General features: G+C 44.4%; 2 protein-coding genes across 7 annotated transcripts in view; both read left to right on the forward strand.

The window, feature by feature from the left end:
* PKN1 (protein kinase N1) overlaps positions 1–6,014 on the forward strand; it is a 64,476-nt gene extending 58,462 nt beyond the window's left edge. For all 6 annotated transcript variants that reach the window (XM_035104818.3, XM_088661691.1, XM_088661692.1 and 3 more), the window contains exon 22: positions 66–6,014. In XM_035104818.3, the coding sequence (XP_034960709.1) occupies positions 66–269 (204 nt within the window). In that variant the 3' untranslated portion in view covers positions 270–6,014. The remainder of the gene's footprint in view (positions 1–65) is intronic.
* C2H19orf67 (chromosome 2 C19orf67 homolog) lies at positions 5,998–20,449 on the forward strand. The gene is made up of 7 exons (XM_035104826.3): positions 5,998–6,858; positions 13,427–13,728; positions 14,161–14,305; positions 16,231–16,331; positions 17,365–17,550; positions 17,787–17,909; positions 19,716–20,449. Exons 2-7 carry the CDS (start codon positions 13,451–13,453, stop codon positions 19,888–19,890), a joined length of 1,008 nt encoding a protein of 335 aa, XP_034960717.1. The 5' UTR covers positions 5,998–6,858; positions 13,427–13,450; the 3' UTR covers positions 19,891–20,449.
* Positions 20,450–20,730: the final 281 nt, after the last annotated feature.

Here is a 20,730-nt window from a genome sequence, read left to right on the forward strand (position 1 = left end):
CCCTCCATGGGGTATTAATCAAAAGTCCCTGTTGGTTTTCTCTGTCTCCTCTCTTATCTCCACAGAGCATCGACTGGGAAGCCCTGCTGGCCCGCAAGATCAAGCCACCGTTTGTGCCAGTAGTCAAGGGCCGCGAAGACATCAGCAACTTTGACGAGGAGTTCACAGCCGAAGCAGCTATCCTGACGCCGCCCCGCGAATCACGGCCCCTCACCCAAAAAGAGCAGGATGCCTTCAAGGACTTTGACTATGTTTCCAATGCCTGCTAGCTCTAGGAGTTGGGGGGCAAGGAGATTCCCACCCCCAAAGGAAAAAAAAACACCACCACTGCCAGCCCTGTATGGGGCAGGGCTCTGCTCCACCAGTGACTCGAGACGCTTGCTAGCCCTGCTGTTAGCTCTGCGAGTGGAGCTGGGACAGCCCAGCAGCACTGCCAACTTCATGGGTGTAGAGTTAATGTTCACCGACATATGCCAGCTCTGAGCCTAGACCGTGAAAGCCCCAGAAGTACTTCTGCACCCTTCAGGACACAGTATCATTCATGCAGACACTTGGACACTGGCTAGCTCTAGGGGAGGGGCAGAGAAAGAGATAGAAAGAAAGACGGCCAAGTCCAATAGAACAGACGCTGTTGGCCCCGAGACTTGGGCAGAGGAGTCTCTGCGATAGCATGTGCTTATCCACTGATTCCCAAACTGCCTGCAAAAATGAGCAAATAGGCTTTCCCACAAATAGAAATCCGTAGGTGTTGGAGCCACAGAAGCCAAAAGGCATTTCCCCGAACTAACTAATGCCTATGATTTTTTCCCTTCCTTCCTTAAAAAAAAAAAAAATCTCCCAAAGATATGGCTTGCCCTTCTGGAGTTTTTGAGGAAACCCAATGTTTTGAACTCCTAACCCAGAAGGGGAAACCTTTGTCCTGTTTTGCACCACTGTCTTGCATCTTTTCTCTAAAAATGTACTGTAAAGGTTTGGTGGTTTAAACTTCAGTGATGGACAAATTCCCCTTGGTTCTATAATGGAACCGGCTCTGAATGTGTAAGCTTTTGGGAGGAAAGCTCGCCTGCTTTGGCCCCCCAGATTCCCTCCAGCTCATAACGTTGGCATAAGTGTGCTGACAGCGCAACACGTAGGTGCATTGTTATATTGCCCTTGCTGGGAATCGTAGAATGGTTTCACCTGCCCCAGTGCCAGCCATGGCAGAAATTCAAGCACACAAACTAACCTGAGGCCAAGGGAGGGTTTTAGGTCAAGACATGTGGGGTGGGGAGCCTTCTAATGTGCTTGCAAGAAACAGGATCATTGATTGACCCAAGTAGAGGTGACACTTGCCAAACGAAAGGCTGGCAAGTTGAGTTGGGTGGGCTTGGTCACGTAGATTACAGCAATCAACGAGAGCTTGTTTCATCATGAAGTAGCAGTTAGCATTAAAGAACTTCTGTGCCTACTAAACAGCAGCTGACTTCTGGCACTTCTTTTGCCAACTGCTGGCTGTGCACACTCAAGAGTCCTGTTTAGCATACAAAGCCAGAGAGGAATTTCTCAGGAGGAAACAACACTTGATTCATATTACAGTCAAGCATTGCAAGCCAGACAGAATAGTTCACTGAGCCCAGCTAATAATGAATTTCAGCAACATTTATTTATTCAAAACTACCACTTGGAAGTCACCATCTTGTCTTAATGTTTTGTTGTTTCCATCGCATGTCCCAGCCTTCGCAGCGATATCTGCTAGCTGCCATGCTAAGGGAGTGCATCTCATGTAGGAATAGGTGATGGTTTGGGAACTCCATCCCCATATTCCGTTCCTGGTTTGCTTTTTATTTTGGGGGGTAGCTCCCCCCCAAAAAAAACCCTCCCATTTTCAGTGGTGACAAAATCCTCCTTGCCCTGCTGTGCTAGGGAGAAATTAGCTCACAGAAAGGGTGAGTAAGGGGTTCTACCTGGTCTTGAGCTTTGGCAGTTCAGAGATTTGTTGAGAAAGGAGCAATGTGCACCTATAGGGAAGAGTTTGAGAACAGCCCTTGCTGGTGTGAGCGTGGCTCTGCCTGGGCCCCAAGCAAATTCTCTTACGAGTGCAAGAAGTTTGCTGGAGGCAACATCTCCCCATTAGTGGTCCTTGATGGAAATATCCTGGGCATAAATGCTCCAGAGTTACGATGCTTCTTTCTGCAAGGCTGTTTGGAGAAATCTAATTTTTGTCAACTTGTCCCGAGTACTATTTGTTCGTTTCCCACGAATGTTCCTGAGATTCATTATATATAGATAGATATTACATATTTTTTAAAAATACTGGCAAACTCTTGCCTGGTGCCGTGAGCTGCATCTGAGATAAATGCTCTGTGGCTCATATCACACGACCGCTATGATACCCTTTTATATGTAATCAATTTGGCATAGCTACTATTACCTGGTTCTCTAATTGGGTTTCTAATGTTGATTAGTAACCCTTCCCCAACCTGGTGCTCTCCCGGTGTTTTGGACCACAACTCACATTGGCTGCCTGTAATACAGGTTGACCTGGCCTGTTGGGAGTTGTAGTCGGAAAAAACATGGAAGCCATCAGGTTGGGGAAGACAGATTTAGAAGTTTCACTCTGCCCATAAACCTATGTGAAAAGAATGAGGAAATCCCCCTTTTTTACTACAGTACTCTCACCAGTTTCATGTATCAAAGGGTTATTGAGATCACTGAACACAGATTAGTTACTCTTTGAGTATGCATTCTTAAAAAGGCAAATCCATTCCTGTCTTTTTGGCCAGGAGGCTATAGCGGACATCTCCTCTTCTCGTGTATCAGCACAAGGACTCAGGGCCTCCTTACACATTCAGAACATACTTGCAGCCTCCCACTTACTTTCAGGGGATGTTCCTCTTATTTGCAGTCTTCCCCTATTTCAACTTCAGCTTTTACCAGGCTCATGCAATTCTGTTTTGAGACCGAAACACAGGAGTTGGGGGCTATTTGAAGAAAGAACTGAAGGTCCCATCCCACAGAAGTTGGAGGGAGAGAATTCCAGCTTTGGCTCTTAAAGGGGTACCAAAGGGTTTTGTAAAAGTTGCTGCCACAGGAGAACTAGGGCCAAGGTTTTGTCTAGCATTTTGTATGGGGAGGAATTTGCTCTGCCACTTAGTCTTTCCTGAACTGAAGCATATGTGGCTTCTTAAAGGAGCTTGGAGTTTGTTTTTTTCTTCATTCTTTTTGGCCCTTGTATGTATTTTGGATTCATGCTGGTTGATCTCCTTTCCTTTTAACACAATCGAAAAATTTGAGCCTACTTGTCTTGAATTGCAGTGCAACCTGCTTTAAAGTTTTTGTTCTGTCCTAGATTTGGGAGGGCTTGCTTTTAAGGCTTCTGTGTTTCAGCCTGTACTCTGAAAAGAGAGTACAGTGGAACCTCGGTTTATGAACACCTCGGTTTATGAATTTTCGGTTTATGAACGCCGCGGACACATCTGGAACGGATTAATTCATTTTCCATTACTTTCAATGGGAAAGTTTGCTTCAGTTTATGAACGCTTCAGTTTATGAACAGACTTCCGGAACCAATTACACCCATGCTTCAGTTTATGAACGCTTCAGTTTAAGTACTCCGCGGACCCGTCTGGAACGGATTAATCCACTTTCCATTACTTTCAATGGGAAAGTTTGCTTCAGTTTATGAACGCTTACTCCGCGGACCATCTGGAACGGATTAATTCACTTTCCATTACTTTCAATGGGAAAGTTCGCTTCAGTTTATGAACGCTTCAGTTTATGAACAGACTTCTGGAACCAATTGTGTTCATAAACCGAGGTACCACTGTAGTAGCTTCTGTTCCCAGATACACTGTTAACTTCCTCTGTGCCTCTTTGCTTGCATTGCCTCTTACATCTTTCACAGGGCTATGTCCAAACTTTAGTAGCTGTATGGATTTTGTGCTAGGAGACACCATCATGCTGTGGACTTGAAACTCTGTCTTGCCTACTGAGTCTCCTACCTTACTGTAACTACCTCTGTTGCCTGACCAGAATCGCACTGTGGCCACAAAATGCTGTCTGGATCGTTCACTTCTCTGCTTATATAAAGCTTGAGTTTTAAAGTGTAGACTTAGTCCTTAACATATTGGAGGCTATCTGACCAAAAGCCTTGCTTTCAAGTGAGCAGAGCTCTCTTTCGAGCAAAAGGAAGGCTCAGTTCTGTTTCCAGCCCTTCCATGAATTGGATCCAAGGTCTCTTGGGTTCCGTTCTTAATTCTAGCACTGACTTCCTGGGTAAATGTTAGCAGAAGAGGGGTAGGTAGCTAATGTGGTAGTGGGGGGTGGAGGAGGCTCTGATAGATAGTGTGCAATATTTGGATATGGAGCACCATGATTCCCAAGTCTTAAAACTATAGGCTGGAAAGGGGAGGAAGTGTTGCAGTAAGCACAGATGGGGTGTTCTGCAGTAAAGCAGTGAAACATTGGGGCAGTCTGGATTTTGGGGCTGTGTTAGCAAGCTTCAAATTTTATTCTGGACACAGACTCCAGCACATTAAAACCTCAGCTTTCATTTCCCTAAAATCAAGTTTCTAATTCTTAATGTCACAGTTATGCTCTGAAAGCATGTCCGTAATGTCTTACAGAAATCTCAGAAGCCAAAGGAGAAGCGAAAGATTTTTAGTAACCCAGGCTTCGGTTTTCTGCATAGCTCTCTTTGCCTGTTCAAAGCAAGTAAATACATGCAAATCTGTGTACTTTGTATGATCTATACAGCTCATAGAATTCAGGTTACCTTGGTGCAGAATCTTGATTTTAAGCACAGGCTCCACCCACATAGCCCTGGCTTAGTTTACTGTGGAGGAAGACCGAGAGTGCAGCAGGGGCAGAAAGTTCCAAGTTCTGTTGCTCGTTAGTGGGGACATTTTGAGGATGATGGTGGGGAAGTTGAAAGAATGAGTGCAGTTCTTCAATGCTGATTCCTCAGGGTCAACTTCCTTCTGATTTTAAACCCTCTTGCCCCCTGCTGGACTCAACTCTGTGTCCACTTTGTTTGGCTTACTCCACTATAGAGGAGAAATTAAAAGATTGCATCCCACGATTGTTTCTATCTTCAGTCATCCTACCAGGCAAGATATGCTCCCAGCAGCCTTCGATTCCTCACTGGGCTTTCGGCATCCTATTCTCGCAAATAGCATAATCAGATGCAAGAACAGTCACTAGCATGCTATCAGGAAGTTGGGAGTTGAGTTGAGTTGAATGAAAGAGAATCTTGCTGAAGGTGATTGTGTTCACCTTCCCGTCTCTGCCTACAAATGTGCTTGATCTGTGTGCCTGGTTTATAATGCAAAGGGCCAGCTGGGATGACATAGTCTTGTAGCAGGTGACTTTATGGTGATAGGCTAGTGTACAATTGCTTTATGCTATTGGCCTGTATTTCCTTTCATGTAAACTGTCCTTTTACTATTGGAGTTAACAGAACTAAATCAAACGAGTCTGCCTTTTCCCTACTAGACAATGCTACCTTATTCTAATGGCTGAAGCTAATTTTTCCACAGTGTCACTAAGATAACATGGATTGCCAGCTCTGTGGACATCATTCCTCTGTATATCATTCCTCCCAAGGTGGACAACTTTATCTGCAACCTCTTGCTGGTACAGAACATTTCTCTGTAAAGTGTAGGGAATTAGCTAAAGCAATGAAGCAAAATAGGACACGTAGCCATTTCCTGTCACGGGTGATTAGAAAGCCCCTTATTCCCATGTGCCTTGGCTAAAGCACCTCCTTCCCTGTCCACCGCTGTACATCTGTGTGATATTGAAGTTGCCACTTTGAAAAACGTTTTTGGACCAATTTCATACCTGCTCACTCTGGTCTCCTTCCTAATGTGCTGTATTCTGTATACAGCTTGAGCTGTAGGATGATGGAAATTCACCATTAGATTAAACTCATTTGAATCAATGAAGAGGTTGATGCCTAATGTGCTGTATTCTGTATACAGCTTGAGCTGTAGGATGATGGAAATTCACCATTAGATTAAACTCATTTGAATCAATGAAGAGGTTGATGCCTAATCTGTAAAGACTTCGTCCATGTTGCAGGTCTATAAATTATTAAGCCCTCCTGCTGTGATACCTCTACTGCATGGCACACATCATGTTTTGGCAGTTATCAGCAATGGGTGTCCAGAAGTTTCTTTGCGTCTTTTTTTTTCCTTTTTGCATATGACTTACTAAAGGAAAAACACAGAATTCATCAATAGCTTAATGCACCCAGCTAATCCATGGTGGGCCACCTTTTGGAGTGAGTCATAAATGGCTTGAACTGGTTGTGCCAATAAGACATAGTTGCTACTGGTATGGCGGCTTACAAGAGAGGGCAGTACTTTGCACCTGTAAGAGCTGCATAGAGGGAATTTCAGCAGGTGTGCTACATCCCTATTAGCATTTCTTCCACTGTGCAACTATTAAGGATGTTGGACCACAGTCCTGTTTTTCAGCAGCTCTGCTACCTACTTTCCCACCACTGAAGTGAAGCCAAGTTACCGTATGTGTGTGAAGCTTTCATCTTCCTGCCTACTTAAAACTCTGCAGGACATTTCCAGTAGGCCGGAGAATGAAAGCTTCAATAACCAGTATCCATACTGTGAAAAGGTTTAGGGGAAGGTAGGATGGCTAGACCACCTTTGTCCTTTATGCTCTGGGGACCACATGACTTACCTTTTATGTCCCTTATTAGTGTGAAGCCACCTTTTGTCATGGAGCCCATTGCAAGAGGTTCTCCCCCCCCCTTTTTTTTTCTTTTATCCTCAGAATCCAGCAAAGGTGAAAAAGTCAAGATCTGCCTCTGCTTGCTTTAAGGGATGATGGTGCTTCTAGACAGGCGCTTAATTCTGCAAAGTGAGTCATTCACCGGTAACAGGTTATTTTTAGCATCAGATTTTCTACAGAATTTTTAAACCTTGATTAAGTGAGGGATCAAAATGCAGGCTGGCATTTTGATGCCATTGACGACGTGTGGATGTTGCAAAAAAAAGAAAGAAAGAAAAACTCAACCCTTGAATGCATGAGCAGCATCAATTCCACAGTAAACACCACCTGGCAACACTCTTACTAAAGCTGAATGGGAGAAGAAAATGCTGAAGCAGTGAAGAACTAGATTGAACAACTACTACTGTGGCTGCTTACTGAGAAAAGGCAAGCGCTTGTTGGGAGTATAGATGTGAGTCCAGATTGGAACAATTCAACAAGCATCGCATGGTGTGAACAAAGCTTGACAGCTTTGGTAAGAGGAATGAAAAATCACGAAACCTATTATTCACTGGAGGTTCTTCAGATAACCTCAGGGTGCCTCCTCATGTGGAAGGGGAATGAATGGTTATGAAGGGCTTTCTGGGAACTCCCCACCACCCATGGCCAGTGCCACCCTTCAGATCCTTTTCTCCTTATTCTGGAGCAGGATGATGCCTTGTCCTCCCCTCCCCCCACCCTCAAAAAGGGCTCTTGACTGGTAATTAACTGTAGCAGGTACTGGTGCCACAGAGGCAATGGGAGTCTCTCGGCTTTACAGATATGGAGCAGCACATGTAGTAGAAAGTTGCAAGTATTTTGAAATACAAAGAAAGAGTGGTCAAGCAGCTAAAAAGTTTGGAAACATACAAACACTGTCGTACACAATATATTTCCACACGAGAACAGTTGCTTGGGGAGGTTTTTTTGTGCCTGTAAGGATATTCCCCATCACATTTTGCGTCTCTCCCATCATACCCCATAGGACAATTTGTTTTCAAGTGCTAACTCGGGTCAGCAAACTTTTTCAGCAGGGGGCCGGTCCACTGTCCCTCAGACCTTGTGGGGGGGGGCGGACTATATTTTTTGGGGGAAATAATGAATGAATTCCTATGCCCCACAAATAACCCAGAGATGCATTTTAAATAAAAGGACACGTTCTACTCATGTAAAAACAGGCAGGCCCCACAAATAACGCAGAGATGTATTTTAAATAAAAGGACACATTCTACTCAGGTAAAAACACGCTAATTCCTGGACCGTCCGTAGGCCGGATTTAGAAGGCGATTGGGCCGGATCTGGCTACTCTGATAGCTGCACTCTCACCACTGATAGCTGCATGTTACCTATGCAAACAAACACTACAAGGGTGCCAACCAGCATGCATCACATGCGCAGAGCATCATAAGCACATGAACAATGCCTGCTGGGGTGCATGGCCCTGGTCATGAGTTTAGCTCCATGTCTGCCTTTTCCCACTTCTGCCTTCCTGCTGTATCCCAGGATAGTTGCTGTTGTTTTAATTAGACCTGTTACCTAAACAGGAAGTTGATACATCATTGAGACAATAGAGTTGGCCCTTTGCTGTAAATTTCTACCTGTGGCTAGAGGAATCGATCTCTCATTACTTAGAGCCAATCTTGGTGCCACACATCAAGACGTGGAAGTAACGAAGCCTCTCTGTTCTGACTTTTAAAGAGAAAAGCAACTTCAGAGAGGATTTTCAGCAGGTGGAGGAAATGTTGCCACTTCTTCATTCCAAATGAGGGGCTCCCATCATGGAGTTCCAAACATGTATTTATCCTTGCAAGCACACCTGGATTCTAGGAGGAGCTGCAGCTGATTGGGGCTGTAATGGCTGAGCTGATTGCAGCAAAGAAAGACTGGGTGGGGAAAAGAAATTCAACACTTCCTTCCCCCGGTGCTCTATACTGCCTCCCCCTAAAGCAACTTGTTGCTTTTAAAATCTCTATGCGCCACAGTTTTATTGCATACATTTGTATGAATGTTTACGTAGGCCATTAGTGGTTAAGGTGAAGCTGATAACTCTCAAGTCCTGGCTATGAACCTTTGGGAAGCTGCAGTGCATACAAACAGACCATGAAGGTATTTGTCATATTGTTCAGAGAGAACTTCCCTTTTTTATAATTCAGCTATTAGGTGGTGCTGGGTGAAGCTATTCTGCTTTTAGTGCCAGAACAGTAGGATGCAGAGCATGTAAAGGTGTGACTGAAGGATTCAGGATTTCCGAGCCTTCTTCCATACAATAATATGTGCTGTTCAGCCACGGCAGGGACAATATGTTGACACTCAAAGGAGAAAACAGGTTTCTTAGCTGTGCACTTGCATTCTTGAAGAGTTGTCCACATGCAGCCACACTTCTTGCCTTTCTCATCACTATGATTGTGTCACCTGTTCTGGATTCTGAAATGAGGAGGAGGAAGCCCTGCCTGGGTAGAACATGTTGCCACCAGAGGTGGCAAAAGGCTATTGGCTGGGATGTCCCCCCTCCAGGTGAACCCTGATGGTCATAGCTTTCTAGAAAAGTCCAAGTTGGCGAAGTCTGGGGCCATCACAGTTATAACCTTAGCAGACTGTGGACTACTCTCAGTATCTGCTACAGGTACGTCTCAATTTTCTTCTACAGGTTCCCAACCCACACAAAGATATATACTGCTCCATAATCCTACAGAGATGGAGTGGGCAAGTGGGAGCGGCAGGAGGCTGCAAAGAAACCAGAAGCCTATGCAGGCCTATTGATCTAACTCTATGGTTGAGAGCAGTTGAACATAGAATGTTAGGATGTCAGTTAAAAACACCCATCTCAAAGGGAGGGAGGGCATTGTCCTCTTCAGGCTTCTGACACCTTGTAGTGAGTATTGCAGAAGGGGGCAGGCATTAACATTGGGGGATTTGCATATTTTGTTTATTTCCAATACTTATAGCCTGCTTTCCCCCACCACAATCACTAAAACAATCCATCAGTCTGAATAATTAAGTGCTAAAAAACAAACCATAGATAGCACAAACAACTTAAAATGCCTGCTGAAGAAGTTTGTTGAGAGACAAACCGTTCCTCTCAACCACGGGGGACTACTAATGGAGACACACACACCCCGGAAAGATCACAGTGATATCTCCAGAATATAAGAAATAAGGCAGTGTCAGATTTAGGACAATACAGGTAGTTCCCCCGAGCCAAGAGGGCACAAAATTGAGAAGATCCATTTGGAGGGGCCCAATTTTGGCCTCACACAGGGTGCCATGTTACCAAAGATTACCAATGTCTGCCCCTAAGTAAGGATATCCTGAACCCAAGTTGTTAGGGGCCTTGTCAGTTAATACCTGGCCCATTAATGTATAGGCAGCCAGTACAAACTTTTCAGCACTGGAATTATGTGCTGGTGGTAATAGTTTGTCCCCACCAACAGTCTAGCCACAGCTGCAGCTTCTGGACAAGGTCCAAGGGTAGCTCCACACAGAGTGCATTGCAGTAATCAAGTACCGAGGTGGATTATGAAGACAGAGCACAGCCATCATAGGTGGCAGCCATTGACAACCTTATCTATTAATTATTGCTCCTTTAACAGCTGTATGAAAGGCAACAATTCAACTGGTGAACCATTTACTAGTATAAAAATACGATGATAGGAAGCAGTTCCTACCTGTTTGCTGCTCTGATTGCTTTATTTTGCTGCCTGCCAGCAGGGAGAAATGGCAGTCTCTGTGTGAGGCCCTATACCCTATCAACTTTTGTCCCACTCACCTTTTTGGCCTGGCTCACCACTCCCAATGCAAAGGGGTGTGCATGTAAAGGTAAAGGGACCCCTGACCATTAGGTCCAGTCGTGACCGACTCTGGGGTTGCGTGCTCATCTCGCATTATTGGCCGAGGGAGCCGGCGTATAGCTTCCAGGTCATGTGGCCAGCATGACAAAGTCGCTTCTGGCAAACCAGAGCAGCACATGGAAACGCCGTTTACCTTCCCGCTGTAGCGGTTCCTATTTACTTGCATTTTGACGTGCTTTCAAACTGCTAGGTTGGCAGGAGCTGGGACCAAGCAACGGGAGCTCACCCCGTCACAGGGATTCAAACCGCCGACCTTCTGATCAGCAAGCCCTAGCTCAGTGGTTTAACCACAGCGCCACCTGGGTCCCATTTGTGCATGTAAAGGCAGGCATTAAATGGCAGCAGACGAACAAATACACTCTATGACAATTCAAGCATAATGTAAATGCTTGCAAAATGGCCTACCATAGCAACAGTGATAATTGGTGACGACAGAATCATCTGAGTAAATGAGCACTTGCACCAGGACAGGAAACCATTGTCTCAATTCAGACCCAAATGAATAGAATTCAACTTTTTAATTAGTTTCAGTTGAGCACTTTCATGATAGAGCTTTCCTCCCAAGTCCCAGAATTGTCATTTAAAGGTGTGTTCTGCTGTGGAGACTAATACCTGAGTTTATTTACAAACTAATAGGTAAAGGCAGACCACACAAAGATGCCAACAAAGCAAATGCCATGGTACCCACATCAGATTTCCAGAGATGCACCCAGAGATGCTTAAGCAGCCCCAAACCTCAGCTGAGCCTTCTCCCTGTGTGTCTCCCCTGACCTCAGGCTAACCTCAGCCCACCTCCTTTGTTCCCTTTCCCAGACACAGATTAGATTAGAGGAGAGAGATAAGGATGCATTTGGCCAAAATGACTCTCGCCTATCTCCCCCAGCTAGCTCCTCATTGTGTGCCATTTACCTGTAATTTCCCTAACAAATGAAGGGCTCCACCACTTGTCCACCAACAATCAGAAAGTTCCCAACAGTCCATGTAACCGTCTATTAACCCTCTCATGACCAAGCCCCAATCTTACAACAGCAGCTATAAAATGTCCAGGTGTGAGTCTTTCAGGCATCTAGGGTCATACAGCAACACAGGTAAAGTGTTATAGAAGGTGGGCTGTGGGAACAGAAAAAGGTATTCTTCCACCTGAGGTTCACCCCCATCGGAGACCTACAAAGCTCCTTGTTTCATTCTGGCTAGGCAAGGACTCCAGGTGAAGGGTGGGGGAATAAACTGAAACATTTTCTTGCAGTCCCCATGTTGTTTAGTCATGCCCGACTCTTCGTGACCCCATGGACCAGAGCACACCAGGCACTCCTGTCTTCCACTGCCTCCCGCAGTTTGGTCAGACTCATGTTCATAGCTTCAAGAACACTGTCCAACCATCTCGTCCTCTGTCGTCCCCTTCTCCTTGTGCCCTCAATCTTTCCCAACATCAGGGTCTTTTCCAGGGAATCTTCTCTTCTCATTAGGTGGCCAAAGTATTGGAGCCTCAGCTTCAGGATCTGTCCTTCCAGTGAGCACTCAGGGCTGATTTCCTTCAGAATGAATAGGTTTGTTCTTCTTGCAGTCCATGGGACTCTCAAGAGTCTCCTCCAGCACCATAATTCAAAAGCATCAATTCTTCGGCGATCAGCCTCCTTTATGGTCCAGCTCTCACTTCCATACATCACTACCGTATGTCCAGAGTCGCCTGGAGAGCATAAGGGGAGCCCTGCTAGATCATACTGAAGGCCTATCTATCTGCATCCTCTTTCCCACAGTGGTCAACTAAATGCCTAAAGAAAGCCCACAAGCATCACCTGAGCAGCCTGGTTCCCCAGGAACTAGTATTTGAAAGCATTCTGCCTCTGGTGCTGGAACCATCAAAGCTCAGAGCCATGGGCAGCCTGATCCTGAATTTGTCTGATATTGATCTCAGTCTGCATCTGTAGGCAACTGGAGCTCCTCTTAATTCTTTTTATAGACTGAATTGTTTTTAATTGTTTTTCTTTATATATGGAACTGTTTTTTTGTTTTTGCACGTTTATTGTTTTACGCTCATAAATGTTTTAATAATAGTGTGCTTTATTCTTGTAAGCCGTCCTGGGACCTTATCGTAAAGGGAGGGTGAGAAATCTCTAACAAATGAAATATAAAGGATCCCAATTTAAAGCCATGTTGATTTCAAGACCCAATTTATATTATGAATTTTTGGAATTAGCCTGGGATAACGGATCGAGAATAAAATTTAGAATGAGTGATTTAGAAGAAGAAGAATATTGATAAGATTTAGAAGTGCTAAATTAGTTATAAAGAGAAACGTAGAAGGGAGGACAGGAGGAAGTCTATAGAGATAAAGAATTGCATTTGAACAAAATAGTATTATATAAAGTTAAATGTTGATGTTATTAGTGTTCAATGGTGTTTATGAATTGCTATAATTTTGCTCTTTTTTTCTTTTTTCTTTTTATTATTGTTGTATTTTTTCTTTTTATTGTTACTTCTTTTTGTCTTAATATAAAATCAATAAAAATATTAAAATAATAATAATAATAAAGCCATGTTGCATGTCTGCCCGCATATCTTTTGTAAGATACCCATAATAAAAATGCCAAATGTCTAACCCATTTGTAACACTACTAGATGTTCAGAACAGTACACAGGTTCTACATACTGAGACAAGGCATATAGCCACATGTCACCCAGTGAACTTCATGAGGGGAGCAGGGCTTGAACACAGGGCTCTATACCTCACTGGCTTTAACAGGGGAGCTTGGGCAAAGAAACCTAAAACCCTTTTGGGAATGGGTAAGCTGTCCTGACACTTAACTGTCTTTCTTCCTTTCTCTTGGCAGATTCCCTGAGGCTGCTCATTGAAGATGGCTGGCAAGCAAGGGTACAGTTGTCTCTCTGATGGCTCACTGGATGTTCCCTCTTCCAGCCCTGAAGGCACCCTGAGCCTCAGTCCTCACAGCCCTGGGCTCTGCCTGATCTCCACGCCCACAGCAGAGACCCACTGGCTGAGCAGCGCCCCACCCCAGCCAGAGTCGCCTGGAGAAATGAATGTAACTCTGGAGAAACTCCTGGCTCCCATTACGGAAAAGCTCAAGTATTTGCTGAAGAAAGCAGAGGACTTCCAGACGTACCTGCTGTACAGGTGGCAAGGGGCTGAGTTGGGGCTGGGGAGGAGGTGGGCAGCCTTTGGGCAATCTGGGCAGGCCACATGTTTGCTGGGGAGAGACTTTGATTAGGGGAAATACCTGGAGTGACCTGAAAAACACACAGGGCTTATTGAGCCATTCTTTAGTTGATGGGCTGCTTGGGAGGGAAGTTTCCATACTACTGTACATTATTGCCAGAGAGAGAGAGAGCAAGCGAAGGGGCTGTCCGGTCTAGTTTTACAGCTGGACGGTGCCAGAATCCTCAAGTCAGCCCTGGGTTGTTGCCATGATGCACATACCCAGTAGTGGAATATGCAGTGTGGGTCTAGCATGTGCACAGCAAAAAGAGGGGCTTGGAAGGCAAAGCAGAGAGAGTCGCTGCATTTCTTCCCTGTGTGGTGACCATATTGTGGGCCTCCTATTTCCAGCAGAGACAGAATGCAGAAGGAGCAATTTGCCAAAGCCATGCCCACGTTCCTGCAGATGTGCCAGCCTTACTTCCACTACCTGGAATCCACAGCGCGAAGCTGCACTCCTTATTTAAGACCCCCACAGGAACCAGTGCGGAGGCGTGTGAGTCTGGGACAAGGAGGGAAATCCCCATAGAGGTGGGAGGCACATTCGCTCAATCTAAACTGGTTCAAAAAGCTTACATGACATTCTGTTTGCACCTTTGCAGAACTGATCTGAAAAGGCCAAAAAAGGGGGGGCTCTATGGAAGAAGTGCTTGGAATCAAAAGGCTACTATCTTTGGCTCTCGAAAAGGAACTGAAATTAACGTTAAAAGTCTCATTTGAATCAGGGCTCCCTCCTCCCCTTCACAATCAAACTTTATTGTATGGCTTTGCACCTGAATTTTCTAGCCAGCATCCAGCCCATCCTTGGCCAATGCCCTTCCCTTTCTTCTTCACAATCATAGAGTCTTTTTTTCTACTTAAAATAATAAAAAAATCCCATATTACTCATTGAAGCAATTGTGCAAATAGATTGGTTTTTTCCATTACAAGTGTGTGTAGTTTGGGAAGAAGAAATCTATGGAAACAAGTTATTTCAGGGTGAAGTGGGCAATCAGTGAAATCAGAAGAGCGTTAGGATGGAATTCAATGTAGCACTAAGTAGTTCCATCAAGACAGATTTCTCCTTGTGCCATGGGACATTCTCTCCTGCTGCACCTGCTAAATCTGTTCTAGGTGTTTCACCAACCCTGCAGAGCAGATTTGGAGAGGGTACAGGCTGCATGTGGGGGAAGGAAACCCTGCTGTGCAAGCATAAATCCCTGGCTGATTGGACTTGTTAACAGAATACCACCCATAGTTTTGGTATAACTATAACTCTGATTTCTATGCTGGGCTTTTAGAAAGGAAGGAATCTAGCAGATTCTTTGCTAAACACAATATATATTAAATGGGAAAAGGTAATATGACCTTAGAACGTGATATTTGATTCCTACATACACAAAGAGCAGATATAGCTCAGACCCCCAATACAATCTGGAGGAATACACTTCAATACAAGGGCTTTTAATGTGTGATATTCTGTTTGTTTGTTTGTTGTTTTGTTGTGTTTTTGTTAAATGCTGCCCAGAGTGTTTGGGGCAACCCAGTCAAATGGGCAGGGTAAAAATAATTTTTATTTTTATTTATTTATTATTATTAAAGGTCAGCAACTTGGTTGGTCAAAGATCTGAGGCAGACTAAAGAGATGAACAGCCGAGTCTCTCACCCACTTTATTGTCTGTTGTCAGCAAACTCATAGCTGACCAAGGGTGAAATTTTGCTGGACTTAGTTGTGTTTCCCACCCTCTGTGCTTCTGGCAGATACCCATCCATTGTGTAAGGATGGCTCTTGGGACAAGGGATAGGGCTTTCTCAGTAGCTGCACCATTGGAACAGCTTGCCTCATGAAGTCTAGAAGACCTCCTTCTCCTCTCTGGCAGCCTTCTGTTTTCGTTTAGGCAGGCTGAAGGTTGAAGTGCCTTTTACTGAAGACTGACTTTGATCAGCCATGCCTGTCTCTGTTACTGTATTTTATTTTTACATTCATGTGTGTTATTGTATTTTTCTGCTGTGATTATAATTACTATACACTGCCTTGAATATATGCATTAAAAAGGTAGACATATACCTTTATAATAATTAAAATAAGCAAATCCAGGTATGAAGAGCTTGGCTGGCACAGAACATTTCACCCTTAGGGGCATGTCCGGGATTTTCCGGACGTATGCAACCAGAAGGACAGAGGTCTCATCTCTCACTTCCCACTGCTCAAGAACTTGCCCTTTCAAGCCTTTGGGGAACTTCCAGAGCACCCATCCCAATTTGCTTGCAAGGAGGTTAGATGATGTTGTGTCAAATCCCACACACTCCAGAGCATTTCGCCTGTCACTTTCCTTACTGCAAAAAGTCTAAACTTTTGGGGAAGTGGATTTGTTGTGCCCAAACTCCCAATCAGCTAAGATTGTGCATCTTGAATTTGCAATTCTGCACTTTCCCCCACAGCTCCTGGAGATCTCCCAGCAGTTGGCCTGCCAGCTTGAGCAACTGGTGCTGATGTATGCTTCTTTCAGCTTTGTCTCTTTAGAAGACACTGACCCATTCAGGTAGGAGACTGTCTCAAAGACTTGCATGTGCCCAAGTGTGGCACAAGTGGCCCCAGAGTGCTACGAGGAGCAGGTTGCTCTGGAATTGGTGCCTGCTAGTCACTAGAGTTTAGCTCTTCCAACCATTTTGTTTCTCCCCTTGCTGGCTTTTAGTACTGTTTTATTAGTTCTATGCTGCTTTTGTTAATTTTTGAGCTAGTGCTGCTTGATGGTTTTAATTGATAGGTTTTATTTGAATGTTGTTGATTTCATCTCATGAGCTGCCCAGAGGCACATGCTTAATTGGACAGGGCTGTATTTGGTGTTCCCTGTCTGCTAGCACAAAGGTTCTTGCATTAGGGAATGGGTAAGTTTTCATTTTATGCACCAGAGAAATCCAATGCAGTTGCATTAGCGGAAAGTCATTGCACAACAGATTGTGCAATCTATTGTGCAACAAAGTTGCCAGCAACCTGCTTATGCATTCAGTTACACAGCAATACTCTACTGGCGTAAAACATAAAACATTTCACCAGTGGAACAACTATACTGCTAAGTGGCTTTCACTTAGGTCTACGTTGGATCCAACCTGCAGTCTATAAATGCCAAAAAATAATATTAATTTTTAAATAATAGAATGCACAGCATTGGAATATATCGGCTCTCTGCATACCATGAAGATTCAGTCCAAAGGCAGGAGGAGATTCTTTGTACCAATAAGGTCTTCCAGTTAGATTTTTTTTCCCCAAGACAGAAAGTAGCAGATTTAAAAATGAAGTCCCTTTCAAAATATATTAAATATTATTATTTTTTACATTGTCATCCCACATCTCTCCCCAATTGTTTAGCTTTGGGTTTCAATTTCCAGCAAATATATTTCAAACCCAACATTCAGTTATAGCAATCTAGCTTTATATTTGCAAATTATCTAGAAAACTGGTACTTTTTAAGTGGAAAATGTAATCATTAGCTTTTTGCATGTGTTTTGTAAGTTATGTGCTCTATATCCGATCTCATGCACAGCTGCTCTTACCTGTCTGTCAATCACTACCAGTGTCTCATGCTTCTTCTGTGGAAAGTTTTGGCTGAATGAGTTGCGACAAGTTTCCATCTTCCGATATTGCATCTCAGCACCCTACACAGCTTCCCATATTCCCCGCAACCTCTATAAGAAAATGCGCTGGAACCTCGATATTTTGGAAGGCTCTGCTTGCCGGAATCAAACACCCCGGACAGAATAGTGAGTTGCAGGACACCCTGGAGATATGGGGTGTAGGTGGAGGGGACCTGAATGGAGAGCCATATCTGGCACTGACCCACCCCTCTCCCCCCACCTTATTCCTCTGCTCCACTACTTCAAGGCTACTTGATGCAGGTCTTGGTGTGGTTTTATTCCACTGCCACTTTCCTGAGGCTTGCTTGACTGGCCATCCCCATTCTTCACTGCCTAACTGCAACCTTGTCCTTCTGTTGTAGCTACTTCCTGTGCTTCCGGGATACAGGAGATGAGACAACAGTGAAGATGCAGAAGCTCTGGTCCATTGGACGCTGGGTGCCTTTAGATCCTGACAGTGACCACAGCTCCGATGTGCTCTCCTGGTAAGCATGCAGCAGGGAAGTGCTGTCTAGAACAGCGGTGGGCTGACTTGAGTCTTGTGTGGTCTACCAATGCACTTTCTTTTTACAAAGCAATATCATATACCGTACTCAAGATCTCCTAACAATTAAGACAGCGGGTGCACCAAAGCTTTCAATAACCTACCTGAACCCGTTGGGGGCAATAGGCAGAAAGACAACCTGTTCTTCTCTTTTTAGTACTTGTTGGTAAAGCAGATCACTTCCTTTCAGGCTTTCCTTCCTTCCTGCTTCTTCAAGTATGAATCGGAGCCAATAGATTAACACTATCCCATGCTATCTTGGCCACATTTAAAACACTTATCTTCAACCAGCAGTCTTGCCAGACTATTTCTTTCTGCACACCACTGTAATATATTTACCAAACTCCGACAAATGACTAAACTTTAGGTCGACACGAGCTAACTTCAGGACGTGCCTTTCAGAAATCATGGGCTTCACTGTTTGATTCTTTTAAACACTTTTGGCAAAGATGCTCAGCTGTGGCATCTGACATCATTTCCCTATTTTAAGCTTTGAAAGTGAAGCAGACACATACACTATGAAAAATACACTTGTGTATTCCTGTCTGCACTGTCTTTGGCACGCGCCCAGACATGTAACAGGAAGTTATTCAGGAAGAACGTTAAACCAGGGATCACAACTGTTCCAAATTCTAACACAGTTGAAATTCTGAGGCATTTCTGCATTGTGGGATATAGCTTGAAATGTGTGTATGGCAAGCAGCTTCTCTCTTATCTGATGAGTGGGTTGGAACTTCCCACACATTTTTACTATGGTAAATACAAGTGCAGCTGATGCCTGGCACTTGATTCAATATTATGACTGAAGACTGATGCCTGAATGCTGGTTTGTGCTTTCTGGAAGAATGAATGCAAAGAAACAAGCATGAAAATAAAAACACCACCACAAATCACCACAAATCGAACACTTAATTTCCTCTTGCTTCTGGGAAAAGATGTACTCGCAAGGGGGCCAGGGCACATTCTGACAGTGGCAAATGTGGAATGTAGCTTAGTCATAGCTGTGTCTGCTGAAGTGCAAGGTGACATGCAGGGTGAAGGTATTCCAGGTGCCCTTCAGATATTTTGGACTACAAGTACCTTCGGCCCAGCCAGCATAGCCAATGGTCAGGGATGATGGGAGTTGTAGTCCGAAGTATCAGAAGGGGACCACATTGGCTTCTCCTGTGGCTTTATACATGCCTTCCTGTAGCCAGTAGGATTGCCACCTACTGGTTGTCCCGTATTTCAATGTAAAATGTTTATGTCCTGTATTTCAGGCCTTTCTCTCTCTCTCTCTCCTCTCTCTCTCTCTGCCAAGTTAGGGATCCTCTCCAAATGCATGGGCTTTAAAGGGTGTTTGAAGGGTCATGTATTTAAGCTCAAATTTGTGTTTGTATGTGTAACAAATTCCAGAGGGGCCATCCTGTTAGGCTGCAATAGACTGTAACGGATTGCTTTGAAGTCACTTCAGCACCAGATGGAAATAATAATAATGCCCCCTCCCACAACCCTGCATTTTGTCAGAACAAAAGTGGCAACCCTGTGTAGCCATGCTGTAGTGACTGCTCATTAAAACCAGGGGGTTGGACTTACCTGGATGTTTAGGTATTTATATCAACCATTTATGTACCACTGAATCACAATTGTGGTATACAGGAGCCCAAAACAATAAAAGCAGTGATGAGATCGAACTAATTTCAAATGACGTTAAAAATAGCACGGATGCCAGGAATGCTGCCACCCCCTTTACCTTTTGTTCCCACAGGGTCTTGTGCCGCCAGCCCATGGGGGATTACCAGCAGCTCCTGACAATTGGATTTGAGGAACCCTCCCACACGCTTGCCACGGACCTCTTGGTGCAGATGCTCAGTGCTCAGAGCGCCGGTCTGCTGAACCGCGAGTCCTCCTGCTGGGTGAGCTCAGGGGAGCAGGTGCAGTGAAAAACGTACCTTCATGGTATGCCACCAAGGGGCAGCCCACTGCCTCCTGTCACCACCAGTGCCACATATGTGGCATAAGATGCTACCCTCACATTAGGCACAGTGAGGCCATGCTAGATATTGGCATGCAGATATGCCAGTTTAGGATTTTGACAACTTTTTGTGTTGAAGTTGACAAATTTTGAGGTCCCCCCCTTCCCAATGTTAATCCTCTTGTGCTTGCACTGCTTGCAATGAGATGTGAGTGATATTTTTTGAACAAGAATATACTTGCCTGCCCTTCTGCTGGCTTGCTGTGACTGGCCACTGAACAGGAACAACCCACTTTGAGATAAGCCATATCACCAAAGTACTGAGGCTCTCATGCGCCTCCTTACAAGGTGCAGCAGGATAGAGCTGGAAGTCACATTTGCCTTTGAATTCCCTGTTTCCCTCTGAGCTCTAGTCACTTGTGGCTTAAGGCAGGTCAAAGTATCTGAAATACCTAAGTGCGGACATCTAGAAAGCTTTTTGTTTTTAAAACGTCTGTATAGCTTCCTTAATAAAGAAGTGGTGACTATTTTCAGGCTCGACTTTACTGACGTGTGGAACTTTTCTCAGAAGTAGAAGGGTGCTGGAGACGATCAGATTCAATCTCCTTTCACCTTTCAGCTCCAGTTTTGGCAATTCATTTTGACAATGTTTAGGGTGGTGCACAAAATTAGAAAGCTGTCTAAATAAATATTTAGAACAGATCTAGAACATGATCTAGTTAACATAAGAGAACAAGAAATAGGCTAAAAAAATCAGCAGAAATATATGTTCAAACACTTGACAATATAAATATGCCTGCAGTGGTTC

The sequence above is a fragment of the Zootoca vivipara genome, chromosome 2, assembly GCF_965207765.1.
Source record: "Zootoca vivipara chromosome 2, rZooViv2.hap1.1, whole genome shotgun sequence".
Lineage (NCBI taxonomy): Eukaryota > Metazoa > Chordata > Lepidosauria > Squamata > Lacertidae > Zootoca > Zootoca vivipara.